The sequence below is a fragment of the Wickerhamomyces ciferrii genome, contig 00007 (genome assembly GCF_000313485.1).
Source record: "Wickerhamomyces ciferrii WGS project CAIF00000000 data, strain NRRL Y-1031 F-60-10, contig 00007, whole genome shotgun sequence".
Taxonomy (NCBI): Eukaryota; Fungi; Ascomycota; class Saccharomycetes; order Phaffomycetales; family Wickerhamomycetaceae; genus Hansenula; species Hansenula ciferrii.
In genome coordinates, this window is record NW_011887733.1 from 134,310 (window position 1) to 153,953 (window position 19,644).

The 19,644-nt window shown below is 29.6% G+C and overlaps 7 protein-coding genes across 7 annotated transcripts; 4 read left to right on the forward strand and 3 right to left on the reverse strand.

Annotated features, from left to right (window-relative positions):
- Positions 1 to 1,287: 1,287 nt before the first annotated feature.
- YCF1 (ATP-binding cassette glutathione S-conjugate transporter YCF1) lies at positions 1,288 to 5,811 on the forward strand (the record flags this gene model as incomplete). The annotated part of the gene is made up of 1 exon (XM_011278968.1): positions 1,288 to 5,811. The coding sequence occupies one exon, from the start codon at positions 1,288 to 1,290 to the stop codon at positions 5,809 to 5,811; it is 4,524 nt and encodes a 1,507-aa protein (XP_011277270.1).
- Positions 5,812 to 6,097: 286 nt separating this feature from the next.
- Positions 6,098 to 7,156, reverse strand: HOG1 (mitogen-activated protein kinase HOG1; the record flags this gene model as incomplete). The annotated part of the gene is made up of 1 exon (XM_011278969.1): positions 6,098 to 7,156. The coding sequence occupies one exon, from the start codon at positions 7,154 to 7,156 to the stop codon at positions 6,098 to 6,100; it is 1,059 nt and encodes a 352-aa protein (XP_011277271.1).
- A 4,407-nt stretch (positions 7,157 to 11,563) lies between these two features.
- On the forward strand, positions 11,564 to 12,001 carry CCW12 (Ccw12p; the record flags this gene model as incomplete). The annotated part of the gene is made up of 1 exon (XM_011278970.1): positions 11,564 to 12,001. The coding sequence occupies one exon, from the start codon at positions 11,564 to 11,566 to the stop codon at positions 11,999 to 12,001; it is 438 nt and encodes a 145-aa protein (XP_011277272.1).
- Positions 12,002 to 13,219: 1,218 nt separating this feature from the next.
- Positions 13,220 to 14,617, reverse strand: BN7_413 (uncharacterized protein; the record flags this gene model as incomplete). The annotated part of the gene is made up of 1 exon (XM_011278971.1): positions 13,220 to 14,617. The coding sequence occupies one exon, from the start codon at positions 14,615 to 14,617 to the stop codon at positions 13,220 to 13,222; it is 1,398 nt and encodes a 465-aa protein (XP_011277273.1).
- A 419-nt stretch (positions 14,618 to 15,036) lies between these two features.
- AHP1 (thioredoxin peroxidase AHP1) lies at positions 15,037 to 15,549 on the reverse strand (the record flags this gene model as incomplete). Its single annotated transcript, XM_011278972.1, has 1 exon — positions 15,037 to 15,549. One exon carries the CDS (start codon positions 15,547 to 15,549, stop codon positions 15,037 to 15,039), a length of 513 nt encoding a protein of 170 aa, XP_011277274.1.
- A 1,077-nt stretch (positions 15,550 to 16,626) lies between these two features.
- On the forward strand, positions 16,627 to 18,240 carry BN7_415 (uncharacterized protein; the record flags this gene model as incomplete). The annotated part of the gene is made up of 1 exon (XM_011278973.1): positions 16,627 to 18,240. The coding sequence occupies one exon, from the start codon at positions 16,627 to 16,629 to the stop codon at positions 18,238 to 18,240; it is 1,614 nt and encodes a 537-aa protein (XP_011277275.1).
- Positions 18,241 to 18,625: 385 nt separating this feature from the next.
- Positions 18,626 to 19,642, forward strand: BN7_416 (Meiotically up-regulated protein; the record flags this gene model as incomplete). The annotated part of the gene is made up of 1 exon (XM_011278974.1): positions 18,626 to 19,642. The coding sequence occupies one exon, from the start codon at positions 18,626 to 18,628 to the stop codon at positions 19,640 to 19,642; it is 1,017 nt and encodes a 338-aa protein (XP_011277276.1).
- Positions 19,643 to 19,644: the final 2 nt, after the last annotated feature.

The following is a 19,644-nucleotide window of genomic DNA, read 5'->3' on the forward strand; positions in this document are numbered from 1 at the left end:
TCAAGTCATTTATCCAGATGCTGATTGATTCAAAGGTGCTTTGCTTTGGAGTTGAAAAATCACGTGTAATTGTGTGAAATTTGAAAACAGAGGCTCAAAAAACCGTTGTTTGAATCTCGGGTTTTGAATTTCAAGCTCATCTCAACTTCCAATTTTGGTGAGGAAGTCAAAGGTTTGGTTTATTTTTGGATAATGGGGAGTATGGAGAGCATGGTCTCTGGAGTGCTTGTGAGTGTGGTGGGGATATAGTACTTGGTCGATATTATCTGATTGCCTGATACCTGATACCATGGAATAATCAAATTAATCAATCTTGTGCAGTTACTCTGCAGGATTAATGACTTTGATCTGTTTATCATCACTAAACTCCATTGATAACAGTGAAGTTTTTCACCCATCATGAACACTTAATGGATTTCGTTTCAATGTCTTAATCCTTAAATCAATTCATTTATATTAACGTTAAGGAATTCCCATGGTTCCCTTCTGCTTGAAAAGAAATATCTATGTCCATATGAATCTATGATGTCAAGAAAATTCAAACTATGGTTTATAAAGATTTGTGACCAGTTAAGACATTTGGGAATTGAAATGAATTAATTATATTCAATTACAATCAATGGGTAATGGCTCTTGACTTCGAGTAATTATTATTCCATTATATTGTCTTTTCAAACAATTTTCTACTGGTACTATACTGATTATTTGGCGCAGAGTAATCAATATATATATATATATTACTTCAAATAAATGTTTTTACCAAGTGATATTAGGGTTACAACTCACTACATTCAACTTCATGGTAATTAAATTATTTTGGAATGAGATTAGTAAATCAAGCTATTCAAATACAGATCAGTCTATTCTGTCGATCTGACGTATACATATTATAACTCTATGATAGGCTTCTTGATCCATTAAGCTTTTTGTTGACTAATAGATCTTCCCATAGTATATATCATCAATATCCATCAATATGAATCAAAATCAAATCTCCATAAACTCCATAAACTCTATATTAATTTGTAAGCGGCTTCCACTTTAGGAATTACCTCCGATACTGAGTTCCGGTTCCCGCTTAGCACCTGACTTTGGGTCCCCAATTCCGACCTGTTCCAAAGTAGATTACAAAGCACTTTTCACAATAAAGATAACCAAAAAATTTAACACACTGTGAATTTTACAACTTTTGAATTTCAAGCATTTCAGCCATTTGTTCCACTAGTTTTCAATCGCTTGATAGTAGCTATTCATCTCTAGGTTATTTGCTAAAGAAGTCGCTACAAAATGAGCTTCCAGTTCATGAACCAGGAGAACTTTGAGTTCTTAAGCGCCACAAATCTGGAAACTGCTGGTACTAGTGTTGGTGATGCTGTGGGAACTGTTATCACAAATAATCAATTAAACGATACACTCGAGAGTTTCAACTATTTCTGTCATGGTAAAGAAGGTTGGGGTCCTCTTTCTGAATATGCTGACTTCACTCTATGTTTCATCAACGGTGGTCTTTTCACAATTTCTAATCTAATCTTCATCTTGGTTGGTTCTTTGCAAATCTATCAATTACATTATCAAAAATCATCTGTAAGGTTTAGAACTAACTCATGGATCTTCCACTCAAGATTATTACTTGTTTTGCTTCAAATTGGTATCACCATTGGTACTGCTTTATACGTTGGTGCTACAAGATATGATGATGTTAATTTTATTCAACCAGTTTTACAAGCTGTCGCATTGATTGTCGATTTCCATTTACATTATTTAGATTATATCCATTCCCAAATTACAAATAGTCCATTGTTATTATTTTGGTTAGTTAACGTCATCTTGAATACTTTGAGAGTGATTAATTTATCCGTTAGAGAAAAATTTGATCATTATTACATCTTGGTATTATTTTCAGCTATAAATTCATTATTCATTCTTGGTGTTACTTGGTTACCAACTAAACCTAAAACTCAATATCAAGCTTTAGTTGATGAAAAATCACCATTTGATGTTGCTGATATTTTTTCAGTTCTGACATTTTCTTGGATGACTCCATTAATGAAAAGAGGTCATGAACAATTTTTAACTGAAGAAGATTTACCAAAAATTCCAGATAATTTTGAAAGTAGAAATATTTCAAATTTCTTTGGTAAAATCTGGACTGATTTATCAAATAAATCTTCAAATCCTTCATTAGCCTGGGCTTTGATTAAAGCTTTTGGTCCTCCAATGCTTATTGGTAACTTGTATAAAGTTGTTCAAGATATTTTACAATTTTCACAACCACAAATGTTGAAATTTTTGATTCAATTTGTTAATACTTATAATTCAGATTTACCAGAACCATTAGTTAAAGGTTTCATGATTGTCTTGGGTATGTTTTCAATTTCTGTTATTCAAACTGCCTTCCTACATCAATATTTCCTAAATGCTTTCAATGTTGGTATGAATTTAAAATCTTCATTAACTGCTACAATTTATGAAAAATCTTTAGAATTATCAAGTGAAGAAAGAGGTAATAGAGCCACTGGTGATATTGTTAATTTGATGTCTGTTGATACTCAAAGATTACAAGATTTAACTCAATTTGGTTCCATTTTATGGTCAGGTCCATTCCAAATCATTTTATGTTTAACTTCTTTATATAACTTACTTGGTAATTCAATGTGGTGTGGTGTTGTCATTATGATTATTATGATTCCATTAAATTCATTTGTTATGAGAGCTTTGAAATCTTTACAAAAAATTCAAATGAAGAATAAAGATGAAAGAACAAGAGTTATTAGTGAAATTTTAAATAACATTAAATCTTTAAAACTTTACGGTTGGGAAGCTCCTTATAAAGAAAAATTAAATGATGTTAGAAATAATAAAGAATTGAAAAATTTGAAAAAAATGGGTATTTTACAAGCTTTTGCAAATTTCCAATTCAATATTGCTCCATTTTTAGTTTCTTGTTCAACTTTTGCCGTTTATGTTTTAACTCAAGATAAACCATTATCATCAGATATCGTTTTCCCTGCTTTAGCTCTTTTCAACCTTTTATCATTCCCATTGGCTGTTATTCCAATGGCTATTACCGCTTTTGTTGAAGCTTCAGTTGCAGTTGGTAGATTAAGTTCCTTTTTAAAATCTGAAGAATTACAACCAGATGCTGTTAATAGACTTCCAAAAGCTACTAAAAAAGGTGAAGTTGCAGTTCAAGTTCTTGATGCTACATTTGTTTGGCAACGTAAACCTGAATACAAAATTGCCTTATCAAATGTTAGTTTCACAGCTAAAAAGGGTGAAATTTCTTGTATTGTTGGTAAAGTTGGTTCAGGTAAATCTGCATTAGTTCAAAGTATTCTTGGTGATTTATATAGAGTTCAAGGTTCTGTTAATTTACATGGTAGTGTTGCTTATGTTGCACAAGTTCCTTGGATCATGAATGGTACTGTTAAAGAGAATATTGTTTTCGGTCATAAATTTGATCAACAATTTTATGATAAGACAATTAAAGCTTGTGCTTTAACTTTTGATTTTGCAGTTTTAACGGATGGTGATTCAACTTTAGTTGGTGAAAAGGGTATTTCTTTATCTGGTGGTCAAAAGGCAAGAATCTCATTAGCTAGAGCTGTTTATGCCCGTGCTGATGTTTATTTATTAGATGATGTCCTTGCTGCTGTTGATGAACATGTTGGTAAACATTTAGTTGATCATGTCTTGGGTCCAAATGGGTTATTACATAGTAAAACTAAGATTTTAGCAACTAATAAGATTTCAATTTTACAAATTGCTGATTCTATTACATTATTACAAAATGGTGCAATTGTGGAACAAGGTACTTATAATGAAATTAGTAATAAATCTGAAAGTGCTTTACGTGCATTGATTGAAGAATTTGGTAACAAGAGAGAACCATCACCTGAATTTAAAGAAGAAACTATTCAATCTGAAGATGTTGTATCATCTGAAGATGCAAGTGATAGTGATCTGAATGATCTGATTAGTTTAAGAAGAGCAAGTATCCAAACTTTGAAACCATTAAGATTTGATGATGATGCTAAAGATACAAGAAGAGAACATCGTGAACAAGGTAAAGTTCAATGGAGTATTTATTCTGAATATGCAAAAGCTTGTAATCCAAGATATGTTGTTTTATTTATCTGTTTTATTATTTTATCAATGATTTTATCAGTCTTGGGTAATGTTTGGTTAAAACATTGGTCAGAAGTTAACTCTAAATTAGGTTATAATCCAAATGTTAAGAAATATTTAGGTATTTATTTTGCCTTAGGTTTAAGTTCTGCCTTGTCTACTTTATTCCAAACAATGACTTTATGGATTTTTTGCTCTATTGAAGGTTCTAAAGCTTTACATTCAGCTATGATTAATAGTGTTTTAAGAGCACCAATGCAATTTTTCGAAACAACTCCAATTGGTCGTATTATGAATAGATTTTCAAATGATATTTATAAAATTGATGAAATTTTAGCAAGAACTTTTTCACAATTTTTCGTCAATAGTATTAAAGTTTTATTTACAATTATTGTTATTTGTTATTCAACATGGCAATTTATTTTCATTATTATTCCAGTCTTGGTTTTATATTCTTATTATCAACAATATTATTTGAAAACTTCAAGAGAATTAAGAAGATTAGATTCTGTTACAAGATCACCAATTTATGCACATTTCCAAGAAACTTTAGGTGGTGTTACTACAATTAGAGGTTTTGGTCAACAAAATAGATTCGCCTATTTGAATCAATCAAGAATTGATAATAATATGAGTGCTTATTTCCCAAGTATTAATGCAAATCGTTGGTTAGCTGTTAGATTAGAATTTTTAGGTTCCATTATTATTTTAAGTGCTGCAGGTTTAAGTATTATTACATTAAAATTTGGTGGTATTAGTGCAGGTTTAGTTGGGTTAAGTGTTTCATATTCTTTACAAGTTACACAAACATTAAATTGGATTGTTAGAATGACTGTTGAAGTTGAAACTAATATTGTTTCAGTTGAAAGAGTTAAAGAATATAGTGAATTAGAAAGTGAAGCACCAGAATATATTGAACCAAGACCAGCTGCTCATTGGCCTTCAAAAGGTGAAATTAAATTTAATGATTATTCAACAAGATATAGAAAAGATTTAGGTTTAATTTTAAAAAATATTAATTTAACTATAAAACCACAAGAAAAAATTGGTATTGTTGGTAGAACAGGTGCAGGTAAATCTTCATTAACTTTAGCTATTTATAGAATTATTGAAGCTGCTGGAGGTGAAATTGTTATTGATGGATTACCAACAAATGAAATTGGCTTACAAGATTTAAGACATAAATTAAGTATTATACCACAAGATTCACAAGTTTTTGAAGGTTCAATTAGAGAAAATATTGATCCAACAAATCAATATACAGATGAACAAATTTGGAATGCATTAGAATTATCACATTTAAAAGAACATGTTATTAAGATGAGTGATTCAAAAGAAGGTTTAGAAGTTAAAGTTCAAGAAGGTGGATCTAATTTATCAGTTGGTCAAAGACAATTGATGTGTTTAGCAAGAGCTTTATTAATTCCATCAACAATTTTAATCTTGGATGAAGCAACTGCAGCAGTTGATGTTGAAACTGATAAAGTTTTACAAGAAACTATTAGAAAAGAATTTAAAAATAGAACAATTTTAACTATTGCACATAGATTAAATACAATTATGGATAGTGATAGAATTATTGTTTTAGATAAAGGTGAAGTTAAAGAATTTGATTCACCAGAAAATTTATTAAAAAATAAAGATGGTATATTTTATTCATTAGTTAATGCTGATGAAATATAAATGAAAAATATAATTCATGTTGATAATTTAAATATAATTTTGTTTTGTTGTTTATAATAAAAATATAAAATAAATATGATTTTGTTAGATATAAATTTACTACGTAGTACGTACGTACTTTTTAACTGTAAAATATACATAAAAAACAAACATAATCATACATCACCACCAGATATCTAAATTTTATAAATAAAGCAAAAAAAAATTAAACTTACAATACAATCTTACAACTATCTCATTCTTTTCATTCTTCTTTTATTCTTTCAAAATTTCAATTTACTTTAATTTATAATTGATGAGCATTATTATCAACTTGATGAAAATCTAAAATTTCAGAATACATCATAACTCTCCAAGTATCAACAGGTAAATCAGCATCATTAAAACTCCAATCGAATTTTTCTTCAGCAATAGGTTCATCAGTTGGATCATGATAAGGAGCTAAATAAGGATGACTTAATACATCAGCAGCAGTAATTCTCTTTTTTGGATCGAAAACCAACATTTTTTCTAATAAATCAACTGCATCAGGTTCAACATTTTTAAAACGTTCAGTTAATGGGATTGGTTCTCTTTTTGGTAATGATTTAACAAATCTAAGGGTGTTTTCACTTGCAATTGTATCAATAACATCATCAGGTGGTGTACCTAATAATTCAGTTATAATTGAAAATTGATGAACATGATCTTTACCAGGGAATAAAGGTTTACCTTCAATCATTTCAGCAAATATACAACCAGCAGACCAAATATCAACTTCAGTATCATATTTTTGCCAAGTTAACATAATTTCTGGAGCTCTATAATATCTTGTTGATACATAACCAGTCATTTGTGGATCTTGGATTCTTGCTAAACCAAAATCACAAATTTTTAAATCACAATTTTCATTAATTAAAATATTTGAAGGTTTTAAATCACGATGTATAACACCTGCAGAATGAACATATTTTAAACCTCTAATGATTTGATATAAGAAATATTGAATAAATTGTTTTTCTAAAGGTCTTGAAGTTAATAATCTATGTAAATCAGTACCTTGTAATTCTGTAACAAAATAAATATCTTCTAATGGAGATAAGAAAATATCTTCTAAAGTAATTAAATTTTCATGTCTAAGATGTTTTAATAATTTTAATTCTCTATAAGTTCTTTTAGCTAAAACTGGTGTAGAAAAAGGTTTCATTATTTTTTTAATTGCAACACTTTGATTTGTTAATTTATCTTTTGCAGAACAAACTAAACCAAAAGCACCCATTCCAACAGGATTTAATTCAGTATAACGATTTGTAATTTCGAAAACTGTCCCAAATATCTGGGTACGAATGAATTCTTCTTGTGACATTTTGTATTATATTTTGATAGTAAAGAACGTGAAATTTACCCCCAATTTAAAACTAGGAAAACTCAATTGGAATATAATGGAACTTGAAACAACTAAAACCACACTGAAAGCTAGACTTAAACCAAAAACTAGTATATATTTGTATAAATTGAATATTCTCCAAACCCTTTTTTGTTTCTTGAATAGTTTAGTTGATATTCTTTTGTTGTTGATGATTTTTGTTTTTTCTTTGATTGTTTTTTTTTGCCTTTGCTACTTTTAAAAACAAAAATTTATATGACGTTTTTTTTTTATTTGATGAAGTAAGCGAGTGGCAATTTAACGGAGAATTTATTCATAAATTGACAATTATTAAAGTGTTGTAATGGGAATTGAATGATGGGAATATGTTTAATCAAAATCTCATGGTTTGTTTGACCATGTTCCCAAGTTTTCCTGGATTTTTAGCTTGATTTTTGGTTTTTTTTTAGTGTTTACGAGTTCTGTATGGTCTAAATTTTAATTAGTTGATTGACAGGTTGAATAGCAATTGAATTGAAACTATTGAAGAAATGTATACTGTCTTGATGAGAGAGGTTATACTAATGTCTGTTATTGTATCTCTGTCTCTTTGGCTCTCGTTTCCATGTTTTCGTTTGTTTCAATGATGAATGGTTGTTTATTTATTAGATCATGAAGATAAACATCATGAAGAAACATATCAAATAAAGACCAAAAGTACTAGGAAATCTATAAAACAAAAGGATTCAAAATGTCCTCAATCGATGACTTCTACGTAGTATATCCTTCACTTCCAAACCACTTCTTCTTTAACGCAACTGAACATTCTTCTTTAAATCTTCAATTGATTAACCATTAACGAAGGCTGTACAATACTAATTTCAAATAACGTCTTGAAATGGCTTAATAAAAAGGAAAAAAGATTAAAAGTCCAGCATAATTTAGTGGGATTTCAGCCGTTAATTAAAAGCCATCTTGATTAACAGTGCTTCATATTACTTCTTAAGATCTGTTCAAATCTTGATTATTGTTAAGATCATGTTAGATCTTATTATGTATGGTGATTTTCAAGAATGTAAACAAACATAATTAAATGTATGATATATATAGCTAATTACACATCAAATTATATAAAATCACTTAATATTGTACTACTCATTCCTCTGATTCTAATGATACCACTTATATTATAGGTTGTCTCCCAATGTTTCTAGCTATCTTGATTTCTCCATTTTCCATATAGTGTATGGTAAGTCGGAGAAAGGTCTTAACTATGAGGAATTTAAAAAACAATTAAAAAATACAACTTATGAACCTCATTTAATTCAATAAAATAATTAATTAAATATTAATAAAAAATTGTGCAGTTTAATTTAAGCCAATTATAAAATAAGCTTTTTTTTAAATAATTAAATGTGTCAAATTTCAAAAAAAAAATGTATGTCATAAATTTTATTATAAGTTTTAAAATTAATAAATCAAATTGACCCCAAAAAAATTTCACAAAAACTTGAATAATTCAAGAACTAATAGAGCTACAAAGTCAAAAAAACATGGTAAATAATCAGAAAATTCAAAGCTACATTATAGTATAATTACTATAAAACTTTGTCATTTATTCACCGACTATCCCTTTAGCTGTTAATTACACATTTCAATACACATTAAAGTACGATCGGTAATAAAAATTAATCCAACTCCGACAATAGAAAATTACGAGTAATCATCAAAATGATAAACAACAAACAATCAAAATATAAGCAAAAGACATTTGTTTACAGCTCCAAGGGTCTTTTAAGGCTTTCATGTTGTCCATGTTTATGATCCTAGATTGTTTTGATTTTTAAGTGTTTAAACATGAGACATAACTAGTTAACGCGTTAATATCGTTTGATAACTTTCTACTTTTAACCTATACAACTCCAAGTTAACTAACGGGTTTTAGAGGGTTTAGTTAATTGTGTATGGACAAAAGGCCAGTTCTTACAACATGATTGGAGTACTTGAGGACATATGTTTATTCATGTTTGTAACCTTTTTAAGTTAATTTTTTTGATCTTTATGCAAAGTTTTTGGTATACACGTACTTTGAAAAAAAAATTTTGTCCCATGTTTATGTTCAAAATGAAACGCGCTTTTTTTTTTGAAAAGTTTTTGTGTGTTTGTTTTGATTTCGATGCATTGTTTCCAATCATAACATGAGGCTTACTGGCTTACTTGATGGAGTTGATGGATTTGTAAGAAATATCACTAATGATTAGAATTATAAATTGATTTTAATTGTACAAGTTCAGTCTAGTATATTTGATTCAGTCTAAAACTAATCATGTCTTCAAATCCCTAGGATAGTCGATTTAATTGTGAGTCAACTCTCTTCCTCTAGTATACTCATCAAACATCAAAGCTCTTAAAATTTATCATTATTCCCTGACAACCATTTGTACAACAGTTTTGTTTTGTTTTGAGCTTTGAAGTTATATGTTTGTTTTGATTAAGTGTATATAGTCGTACTGATATTTACCCTTGTTTAAGGATCACATGTGGCGTAAAGTTCAGCACGGGGACCCTCAGGAGTCGGGACACGGGATTTAAAATCTACGAGTACAAAAATTTAAAACTGTATACAGAATTAAATCTGATAAGGAAATCATAAAGATCAGAAAGATTTTAAGACATGATGGGGTTCAATAAATCATCAGGATCAAGATCAAGCATCAAGTAGTTTGATCAAGTACTTTACAACCAGCCATAACTCATCTATCCAATAGAGTGTACTTGATTTATGAATTTTATTAGCCAAGTATAGTACCATGATTCTAATATCATTACCCCTGCTTCTTTATACAAACTCGCTAACTTTTTCAACTTTAATCTTATGAAGTTTACTGATTTTAGTAAAAGAACCAACTTGATTTAGGTGGGTTAATTTCTACTTTAGTATACGCGCTAAGAGTTAAGCTAAAGCTGCTAAGGCTAAGAAACTTAATTTAGATCTAAATGCATTGAAGCTTAGTTCCTTAACCAGCAAACCAGCATTTTCATCTTAGATCTAAAAGACAACCAACCAAGGTACTATAGATCAAGTTATACTACACATGTTATGTTAATGTTTATACCATTCGTTAATTTGATGATCTTGAATTATATGACAGGTAATTTCATATGATTTCAAGCTGGTTGTATGATTAATCATGATTCATCAGACATCAGACACTTTTGAAATCGTGAAAGTTGCCGTAAATAAGCGTAATGTGAGCAAGGTAATCTAAGGTTTTTTTCGAAGTAATAAGATTATTTAGCTAATTAATCCATGTATAACGTGAGCTTATACACATCTATAAGATTCTATATACTAATCACCACGCACTTATCACTCTATCAAACCACTTTTTCTAGCTTGAACTTTGTACCCTTGACATGATTGATGCCTTTATCTTTCTCCCACAAATTCAATTTTCAACCCACCGTAAAAAAATGAGCACGATGACTAAAAATAGAAAATCAAAATTCATGTTAAAGTACAGAAAACGGAAAAAATTTCATAGAATTCCAGTGATCAACACACGATTCTTACGATTCTTACATAATACGCATACCTGGCGATGACATAATCCCTTGTCATTTTATAAGCGGCCCACCAAGTGACCACCACCAAACTTTGACTGTTTACAAAACAAAAATGAAACATTAATTTTAGAAAGGGGGAAGGCCTAAAACTTAAGATTTTGATCTGGCATAATTAAGATGTCTTTCATTGGATTTAGTCAACCATTAAACCTTTTCTAAAAATATATAAACTACGTAGTTTGTATAAATAGATTATAAATTGATAAACCATATGGTGCACTAAACTTTCCTTTCCCTCCATAAACTGATGATTTTCTATTACAAACGCTAGAAAATCAAATCCTCTAGATTTCCGTAAATCTTAAAATAGCAATTGTTTTTGTCCTTATGTCCCCATACAAATTTTATAAATTTTCATGGTGGTGAAGCGTCCAAAGTCCAGGACATTCCGATCCAAAGGGGTTGTTTTCTAATTCTTGTCCCGCTGTTTTGGGAAATGTCTCTTTTTGAAATGGGAGGATTCTCGCTCAATCCGGAAAGTCTTGCTGGTCCATGGGCAAATCATGCAAGGGTAGGCACATGGAACACCACGAAGGGTAAAAAATGTTTTAAACATGCGAAAAGAAAAAGTAAAGAGACATGAATATAAACAAACTGCAGTGATTAAAGTAAAATGTAAACATTGAATGAAAAATCTTTCATGTTTGGAAAAATTGGGAAAAAAGTGTATAAAAGAATTCAAGTATCCCATTTTTTATAAATTAGTTTTATACTTCTTTTTCTTTTCTTTATCAAATCAACTTTGTTCTAACTTTATACACTCGCTCAATTATATCAACAATGCAATTCTCAAAAGTTTTAGGTGCTTCAGCTATCGCTGCCGTTGCTTCAGCTCAATACGCTAACGTTACTTCAACTGCTGAAGTTTACTCAAACCAAACAACTGTCATCACTGTTACTTCATGTGAAGAAAACAAATGTACTGAAGTTCCAGTCACCACCGGTGTTACCGTTGTTACTTCAACTGTTGACAATGTTGTTACTGAATACACCACTTACTGTCCATTATCAACTTCAGAAGCTCCAGCTCCATCATCCCAAGCTCCAAAAACCACCTCAGCTGCTCCAAAAGATACCACCTCAACTGCTAACGTTGATGTTACCTCAACTGTCGGTAACGCTACTACCCCAGGTGTTTCTACTCAAGAAGCTAACGGTGCTGCTAAAGCTGTTCCAGCTGTTGCTGCTATCGCTGCTGGTGTTGCTTTATTATTCTAAGCAATATAAGTCAGTTAACTGGTTTTTAGACAATTTATCAAATATTTTTATCATTTCAAATTATAAATTAATATGTTAATATTAAAATTTTATTATTCTTCATTTCGGGATACCTAGTTTTTTGTTTCTGTAAAATATATGTTTTAATGGATAGTTATTAGGTTATCTTGACAATAAAAGTTGTAGTTTTTCATTATCTCTTGTAATTCTGTTGTTCAGATTAAGCTATTAATCTTGTTTTCCATTGGCTGCTTAATTTTCAACGGATCCAGGATTCCCACTGATGAAAAAGTTTGACTTTACGGGTTTTAAACTTTTTCAAGCGAGTTTTGGAAGTTCTAGATTTCCTAATTCAGTAGTTTTTTGAAATAATTTTAAAAAATAAAGACAAAATAGGCTAAAATAATTAATACCCTATACATGAATGATGAATGCATTGGAAATTGGAATATACGGGTATATATTCTATTAGTTAAGGGCCAGGCCAATGCTTATTTCATTGCCTTGATTGTATGTACAATTGAAGTCATGAGAGTTTCACTAGTTTCAGTCTAGGTCGTTTCACTACGCCCACTTTTTAGTAAATCTCTTGAATTTTAATCTTGAGTTAATCTAATGATGGGTGACTGATTAGGAAATTACTATCTTGAGACAAGAGATTCAAGACAAAGGAGTATATACAAACGTGCAAGTAGTTTATTCACATGGAATAACTATGTTAATTGCTTAGACTATTACGGATAATTTGAAGTTTTGCTTTGTATTGTGGATCTTAGGCAGCCAATTTATAAAAGGCGGCCAAATTTGTGGGTCAGCTTTAGAGCATGTGTAGTACAATTTACAAATGAATTACATGAAAATCATACTACTATTTTTAAGCAAGCCTTAAGTATGGAAAGATAGGTGTACTTTGCTCAAATTGATAATCAATGTATTTAATGATTACTCTTTAAAGACGTTGCTATTATTATTCACTCTTATCTCGAATTACCTTGTTTAGTTAGATAGAAGTTGTACTACTAGACAAAGGATATCCCAGGACTTAAGAGTTATGGGTCATGTTTATGTCCTATGAATTATTTGTCTTATCTTTTTGAAACAGTTTACATCATCACTTTTAAAATATAAGACGTATCAGCTACAACTTAGTAAATCATTTAATCTGCTTCTAGTATATTTTCAAATTTCTAATATTTGATTCATTAATTCATCATTCATCTATCTTAAGAATGCATTATATACTTCTGCATTGTTAGATTCAACAGCTTTAGCTTTTACTAATTCAAAATCTATATCAAGTGTATCATGATTTTCTTCTTTAATTATTAATTTCCAATATGAAGTTTTCAATAAATAATCTATTGATTTGATATCCTTATTATTACCTTCAGTAAACTTTATTGGTTGAACTTGATTATTTTCATCATATAGTCTTAGATCCACTTCTTTAGATTTAAAAAAATCATCATCTCCATTATCAATTTTTGAAAATATAATTTTATTCATTATTGTAAAACTAAAAACTTGATCAAAATCAAATTCTCTACCATTTATATTAATTTTTGATAATTTTGAATGTTGAAATAATGTTTTCAAAAATTTTAATAATTTAATTCTAACTTGATTTTGAAATGTTGCACCATATATAGTATATCCATCATCTGATTCAGGTTTATTAGTGAAGAATTCAACACCATTTAATTCATCAATCTTGATGATTATGGCTCTTGAATAAGGATCAATTCCATATTTTCTTTGATATTCATAAATATTTGATTCAGTTTTTTGTCTTTTGTGACTTTTCTCTTCATCATCTTCATCTTCATCAATTCTTAAATTTTCTTCAACTTTTTTAACAAAATTTCTAGGATTAATATCATTTAAATCAACAACAATATATTCTTTACCTTTATCTTTTTCATCTAAAGATTGGAAAATATGTTCATAACCTAATTTTTCCACTATAGTATTAAATCTATAATATTTTGCTTCTTTAATTAACAATCTTTTATGATCTTGACATTGAAATGGAATATCAATTCCTTGTAATAATTTGATTAAATCTTTTAATAATCCACCATCTCTATTCAATCTTGGTGCAGCTTGTGGTGGAGGTCTAATCAAATTCTTAGAAATCATTAATTCACTAAGATCTCTATATAGAGCTTCAAAAGTAACACTGAAAAAATTTGGATAATTTCCCTCAGTTAACAATAATTTCTTGGGGACTTTAACATGTTCATTAATCATTTCAACATGATAATAATCATCTTTTTGTAATAATTCTTTTAATCTTGGTAAATTAAAATAAATTGAATCTGAAAATAATTTAGTGAAAACATCACAATTTGGAATTTCAACATGATAACCTTGTAAATGTTGATAAATATAATTGAAAACATCAGGTGAACGATCTAAGAATAATGGTTTATCTTCATCATTATTTAAGAAATAATTTGTAAAATATGATGGTGCATCTGATGATAATGAAGCTCCACTTAATATAAATAATTTATCACCAACTTGAAGTTTATACATTTTCCCATGTGGTAAGACATTTGGAATTGTTGGATCGAAATGTTTTGCAGATTCATCATGGAATGATAGAAATGACATATTGTAACGGATTTATTGTGGTTGAATGCGTTTAGTTTGAGTTCTGTTGTTCTTTCTGGTGATGTTTTCGAATTCTCTGATCCCTTGACTTTTTTTTTTGCCCCCATACAGAAAAAAAGATGGCTTTTGATAAAGGATGGGAATAAAATGGTAGTAAACAACGACAAAAAAAGTGTAATATGGGCTTGAAAGGTGATAATTCGATAGTAAACTGAATTTCTAGTATATTTATACCTTTTTTCTGAAATAAAACGATTGATTTGATGCCATTGAGTCGAGTTGAAGTTTGTCCCCTATAGTTAAGGTGTAACATGGGTATAAAACAATCTCTACAGAAACGAAGCATGAACTAATAAGTAAAAAATCATTCATTCAAAACGTATAAAAGTAATAAGAAGTCATAAAGAAGCCAGACGACTTTATAATTTAGCTAAAGCAGCATCAGCACCACTAACAGTAACATCTTTACCAGCTTCCTTTTCAGCATAGACAACTTTACCATCATCAACAATGATGGTATATCTACCAGTTAAAGTACCCATTTCACCAGCATCAACGACCCAGCCGATTGATTTAGAGAAAGTAGCTTGATAATCAGAGGCAAATTCAATTGGTTGTTTTTGACCTAATAATTTACCCCAAGCACTGTTAACAAAAGCTGAATCTTGAGTAATAACAATAACTTGAGCACCTTTTGAAGCAAATTCTGAAGCTTTTTCAATATAACCTGGAATATGACTTAAAGTACAAGTTGGAGTGAAAGCACCTGGAGCTGAAGTAATGACAACTTTTTTACCTTTAAAATATTCAGGTGTTAATTTTAATTGAATTGGAATTTTACATGATAAATGATCTTTTTGATCAGCTTCATCATATGGAACATAGTTGAAGTGGAATCCTTCTGGGAATGGTTTACCGACTAAATCTGACATTGTGTAATTGAATTGAGTTAATTAAAAAGTTAATTGACTTCGATGTTACAATATAAAGTTAAGGTGTCAAGTGGAAACATTTGTCTTTATATACTTTTTTCGAAATTTTTCGCCACGAGCCACTAGTATATGTAATCATTTAACAAGCATTACTAAACTTTTTAACTTTAACGGTTGAAATTAGGTGGCAAATAGTCAATTGGCAGTACAGTGACTTAAGAGATGACTTATTATAAGCCTATGAGTAATAGGAATCTGAGAATCTGATTCAATTGGGTGTCAATATCACGGGTTATCCGTTATTCGTTATGTGATCATATGACGAAATCTAGGCTTTCGTTGGGTAGTAAATTGTAATCAGTATTTCGAGATTTGATTTCTATTAGTAAAATTGACACATTCTTTTCGTCTCGTTGATAATTAGATAGATGAATTGACTTAAATCGAAGAGGTCTGTAGTTTAATCGAGTTAATAGATCCGTTTGGTTCCTTAGATATGTAATAGAGTGGCTTAATTGTTAATGAAGTTGTTGGTTGTTGGTTGTTGGCTTTGATGGGTAATATACTACAATGAAGTACTTTTAATTATCTAAAAAATATGTGTATTCAAGTCAACCGACAAAGTTCAAGCCTTTATTTCAAAGCTTAGACACAGTGCGGTGGATATCTTGTGTAAGTTTGATCCACGATCTAAAATTCAGTGTTGTTTATTCATAGAATTGTGATTTGGATCGTTGTACAATAAATTCCAAATTGATTGAACAAGATCTATTGTTAACGGAAAGTTTAACCCGAGCTGGAAAACCCAATATATTTCAATCAGTGGTTAAATTAACAACATGGCTATCTTCAGCTAATCCAACAATTACTCTCCTATTCAGTGGTTCAAAATCTAGTTGCACTTATCTTGAATAAATTTTATAATATTTAGCAATTCGCTTACATAACACTCGCGAATATATTTTATTAGCTTTAACGCGTACAAATTTATTATTGTGTATTTCAATTTATAGAAGGATCTTAAGAACAAGTTTATACTGGAATAGTTGGATATCAAAGGATTTGTTTTTGTTTACCATGAGCATAAGTGGGACGTATGGTGAAGAGGTCCTTTGTTCGTCTCCAATAGGGTCCATTATAGATGTATCACGAGATCATATTAGTGAAGATGAGCATCAAGATGACCATGATGATGGCAAAATTGATACAAAACATTCAATACTTTTCAAAGAAAGTGACTTCAATATTTATAGTTATAATCCAATATTAACACAAGATTTGGTTTTCAAAGATGATATACCCAAACCCAAGTCAAAAGAAAGTACAGTTACAAATTCAAATAATGATATAATAAATCTAAGTTCTGATTATTCTAAAATTATAGATCAAGAAAGTTCTGAAATACAAGAAGTATCTCAAAAAGAATATAAAAATTCACAAAAATTAAAATATGAAAGTATAAAATCTTCACAAATTGATTTTAATGGATTGGATGAAAATGAATATAATGATGAACTTAATGATCAAGAATTAAGATCAAATCAAACTCCAATAACTTCTCCTACAAAATCATATGGATACATACAATCATCTTCTCCTATAATAACTCAACATGAAACTCAACCAACATCATCACAACCATTACCTTTAATACCTCAAAATGATCATGAATTTTCATTAGCTCCAAGTGCTCAATTAACAAGTTTTAGAATGCAATCACCTAAAAAGATTTTATCAAATAAAACAACACCTACGAGGAAAAGAACAATGTTATTACCACAAGAATCTTTCAATATTCCTCATTTATTATCACCAACTAAATCATCACCTTTAAGGACACAAGTAACAGATTCAATGGAAACTCAAAGTTTATATTGTACAGCAAGACAAACAGAAAGTTCACCAATGAAAAATTCTAAAGATGAAGAATTTGAAAAACGTACAACAAAAGTTAGATTCAAAGGTTTAGCCAAGGCAAAATCATCATCACCTTTTAATAATTATCAAACTAAAATCATTCCCACAAAGAGAGATACTTTTGAAATTCCAGATTCTTCAGATGACGAGGATCAAGATATTTCAATTATTGAGATTACAAGAACTATTAAAAAACCTAAGAAAAGTATATTACAAGTTCCATCAAGTCCTGGTGCTTTTTCAAGTCCGTCAAGGATAAATTCAATCTTGGATCAAGATCAAGATCATAATCAAAGTCCAATTAAAGAAGATGATAGTATACCGAATACAATCCCTAATAGTTTACAATCACAATCACAAGTATTAAACTCTACATTAGAAGAATTACCAACTGAAGAATTGAAAAGAAAAATCATTCAATATGGTCTTAAACCTGCCAAATCAAGATTAAAAATGATTAAATCAATTCAAGAAATTGATGTTTTCCTAGGTAAAGATTCCCTTGAGGCTTTATCACAATCTCAAAATATAACAAATTCACAAAATATAGTTAAATCTGAAATTTTTAAAATCATAGATGAAACTATATTAACTAATACAAAATTACATGAAAAAATTTATACATTTGAACCTATACCATATAAAGAATTGAATGAATTTTTAGATGAACAAGGTGTGATTATTAACTATGATATGCTGAAAGAATGGTGTGATTTTAATAGCATTTGTCTGATTGAAGAGGATAAAGACAAGGACAAGGAGAAAGTGAATTAAATAGACAATTTATGAAGTTATGAATATTGTTACTTACTTTATGTACTTCGGTTTTTAGTACAATCGGAGAGCGATAATATCAGTTACCATTGAACTGAACTATAAAGACATAAAGACCTCATACAGGAAATACTGAGTATAACTTTCACTCTGATTGTCCTCATTTTATTACCTTTTACACTAATTTATGGCTTTTTATCAGTTCATTTATCCGATTGCTTATACCAAATCGGTTCTGATTTATCCGCGTTGTTGCTTTTGACACATTACATCATTTGTACTTGCGAAAAAATTCCCTTATAAACTTGAAAAAGATCCCACTAAATCTTATCTTGTACTAAAACTAAACCATAAACATTAAATAACTAATAAAGATCCAATCAACATGGGATTTTCTTGGTGGTTTTGGCTTAAGCAATGGACTCAATTACCATTGGTTCTTGCATACAACTATGTTTTCAGAAATAAGACTTTCAACTCTGCAATGAATAAGTTACGTTGGATGGCTAAATCTGGTGAAGTTAGTGATTTCAAAGCTTTAATTAATGATAGAGATGGTGGTGCTGTTTTAGATGAATTGAAAACCAAAAAGGGGTTCCATGAAGTTAGTAATGAACAATATAGTTCAAGATCAAGATGGGTTGTTAAATCTAAGAATTTAAACAAGGATTCACCAATTTTATTCTTTGTTCATGGTGGTGGATTCACTTTAAAACCTCAAAAGGGTCAATTAATGGCTGTATTAAAGACTTATAGAGCTTTGAAAAATGAGGATTTATCAATTTTGGTTGTTGATTATCATGTTACCCCTGAAACTCAATTCCCAACTCCAATTGATGAAACTTTTACCGTGTATCATAAATTAACTGAACAAGATGGGTTTAAAAATATTATAATTATGGGTGATTCATGTGGTGCTAATTTAGCTTCATTAGTCTTGTATCAATCTTATCATAATTCATTAAATCAATTCTTAAAATTATCTATTAGACCAAATGCCGCTCTATTAATGTCACCTTGGGTTGAATTAGATGCTAAAAAAACTGGTTCATTCTTGGAAAAGGAACAATTTGATTATATTTCATTTGAAAGTGTTGATTCTTGGTCGAAATTATATTCTGAAAATGATCGTTCAAATCCTTTAGTTTCTCCATTATATTTGGAAAATTGGGATGGTGTTTTACCTGAAAAACATTTCTATCATTATGGTGATGGTGAAGTTTTAACTGATCAAATTGTTAAATTTAAAAATAAATTAGGTGTTAAAGATGAAAATGTTTCAATTGAACCAAACGGTTGTCATATCCCACCATTTATTCAATTTCCAAAATTATCTCAAGAAGAATTTGAAAAAACTAAATGGTGTAAAGATACTGTTGCTTTCTTAAAGACTGTTGTTTAAAA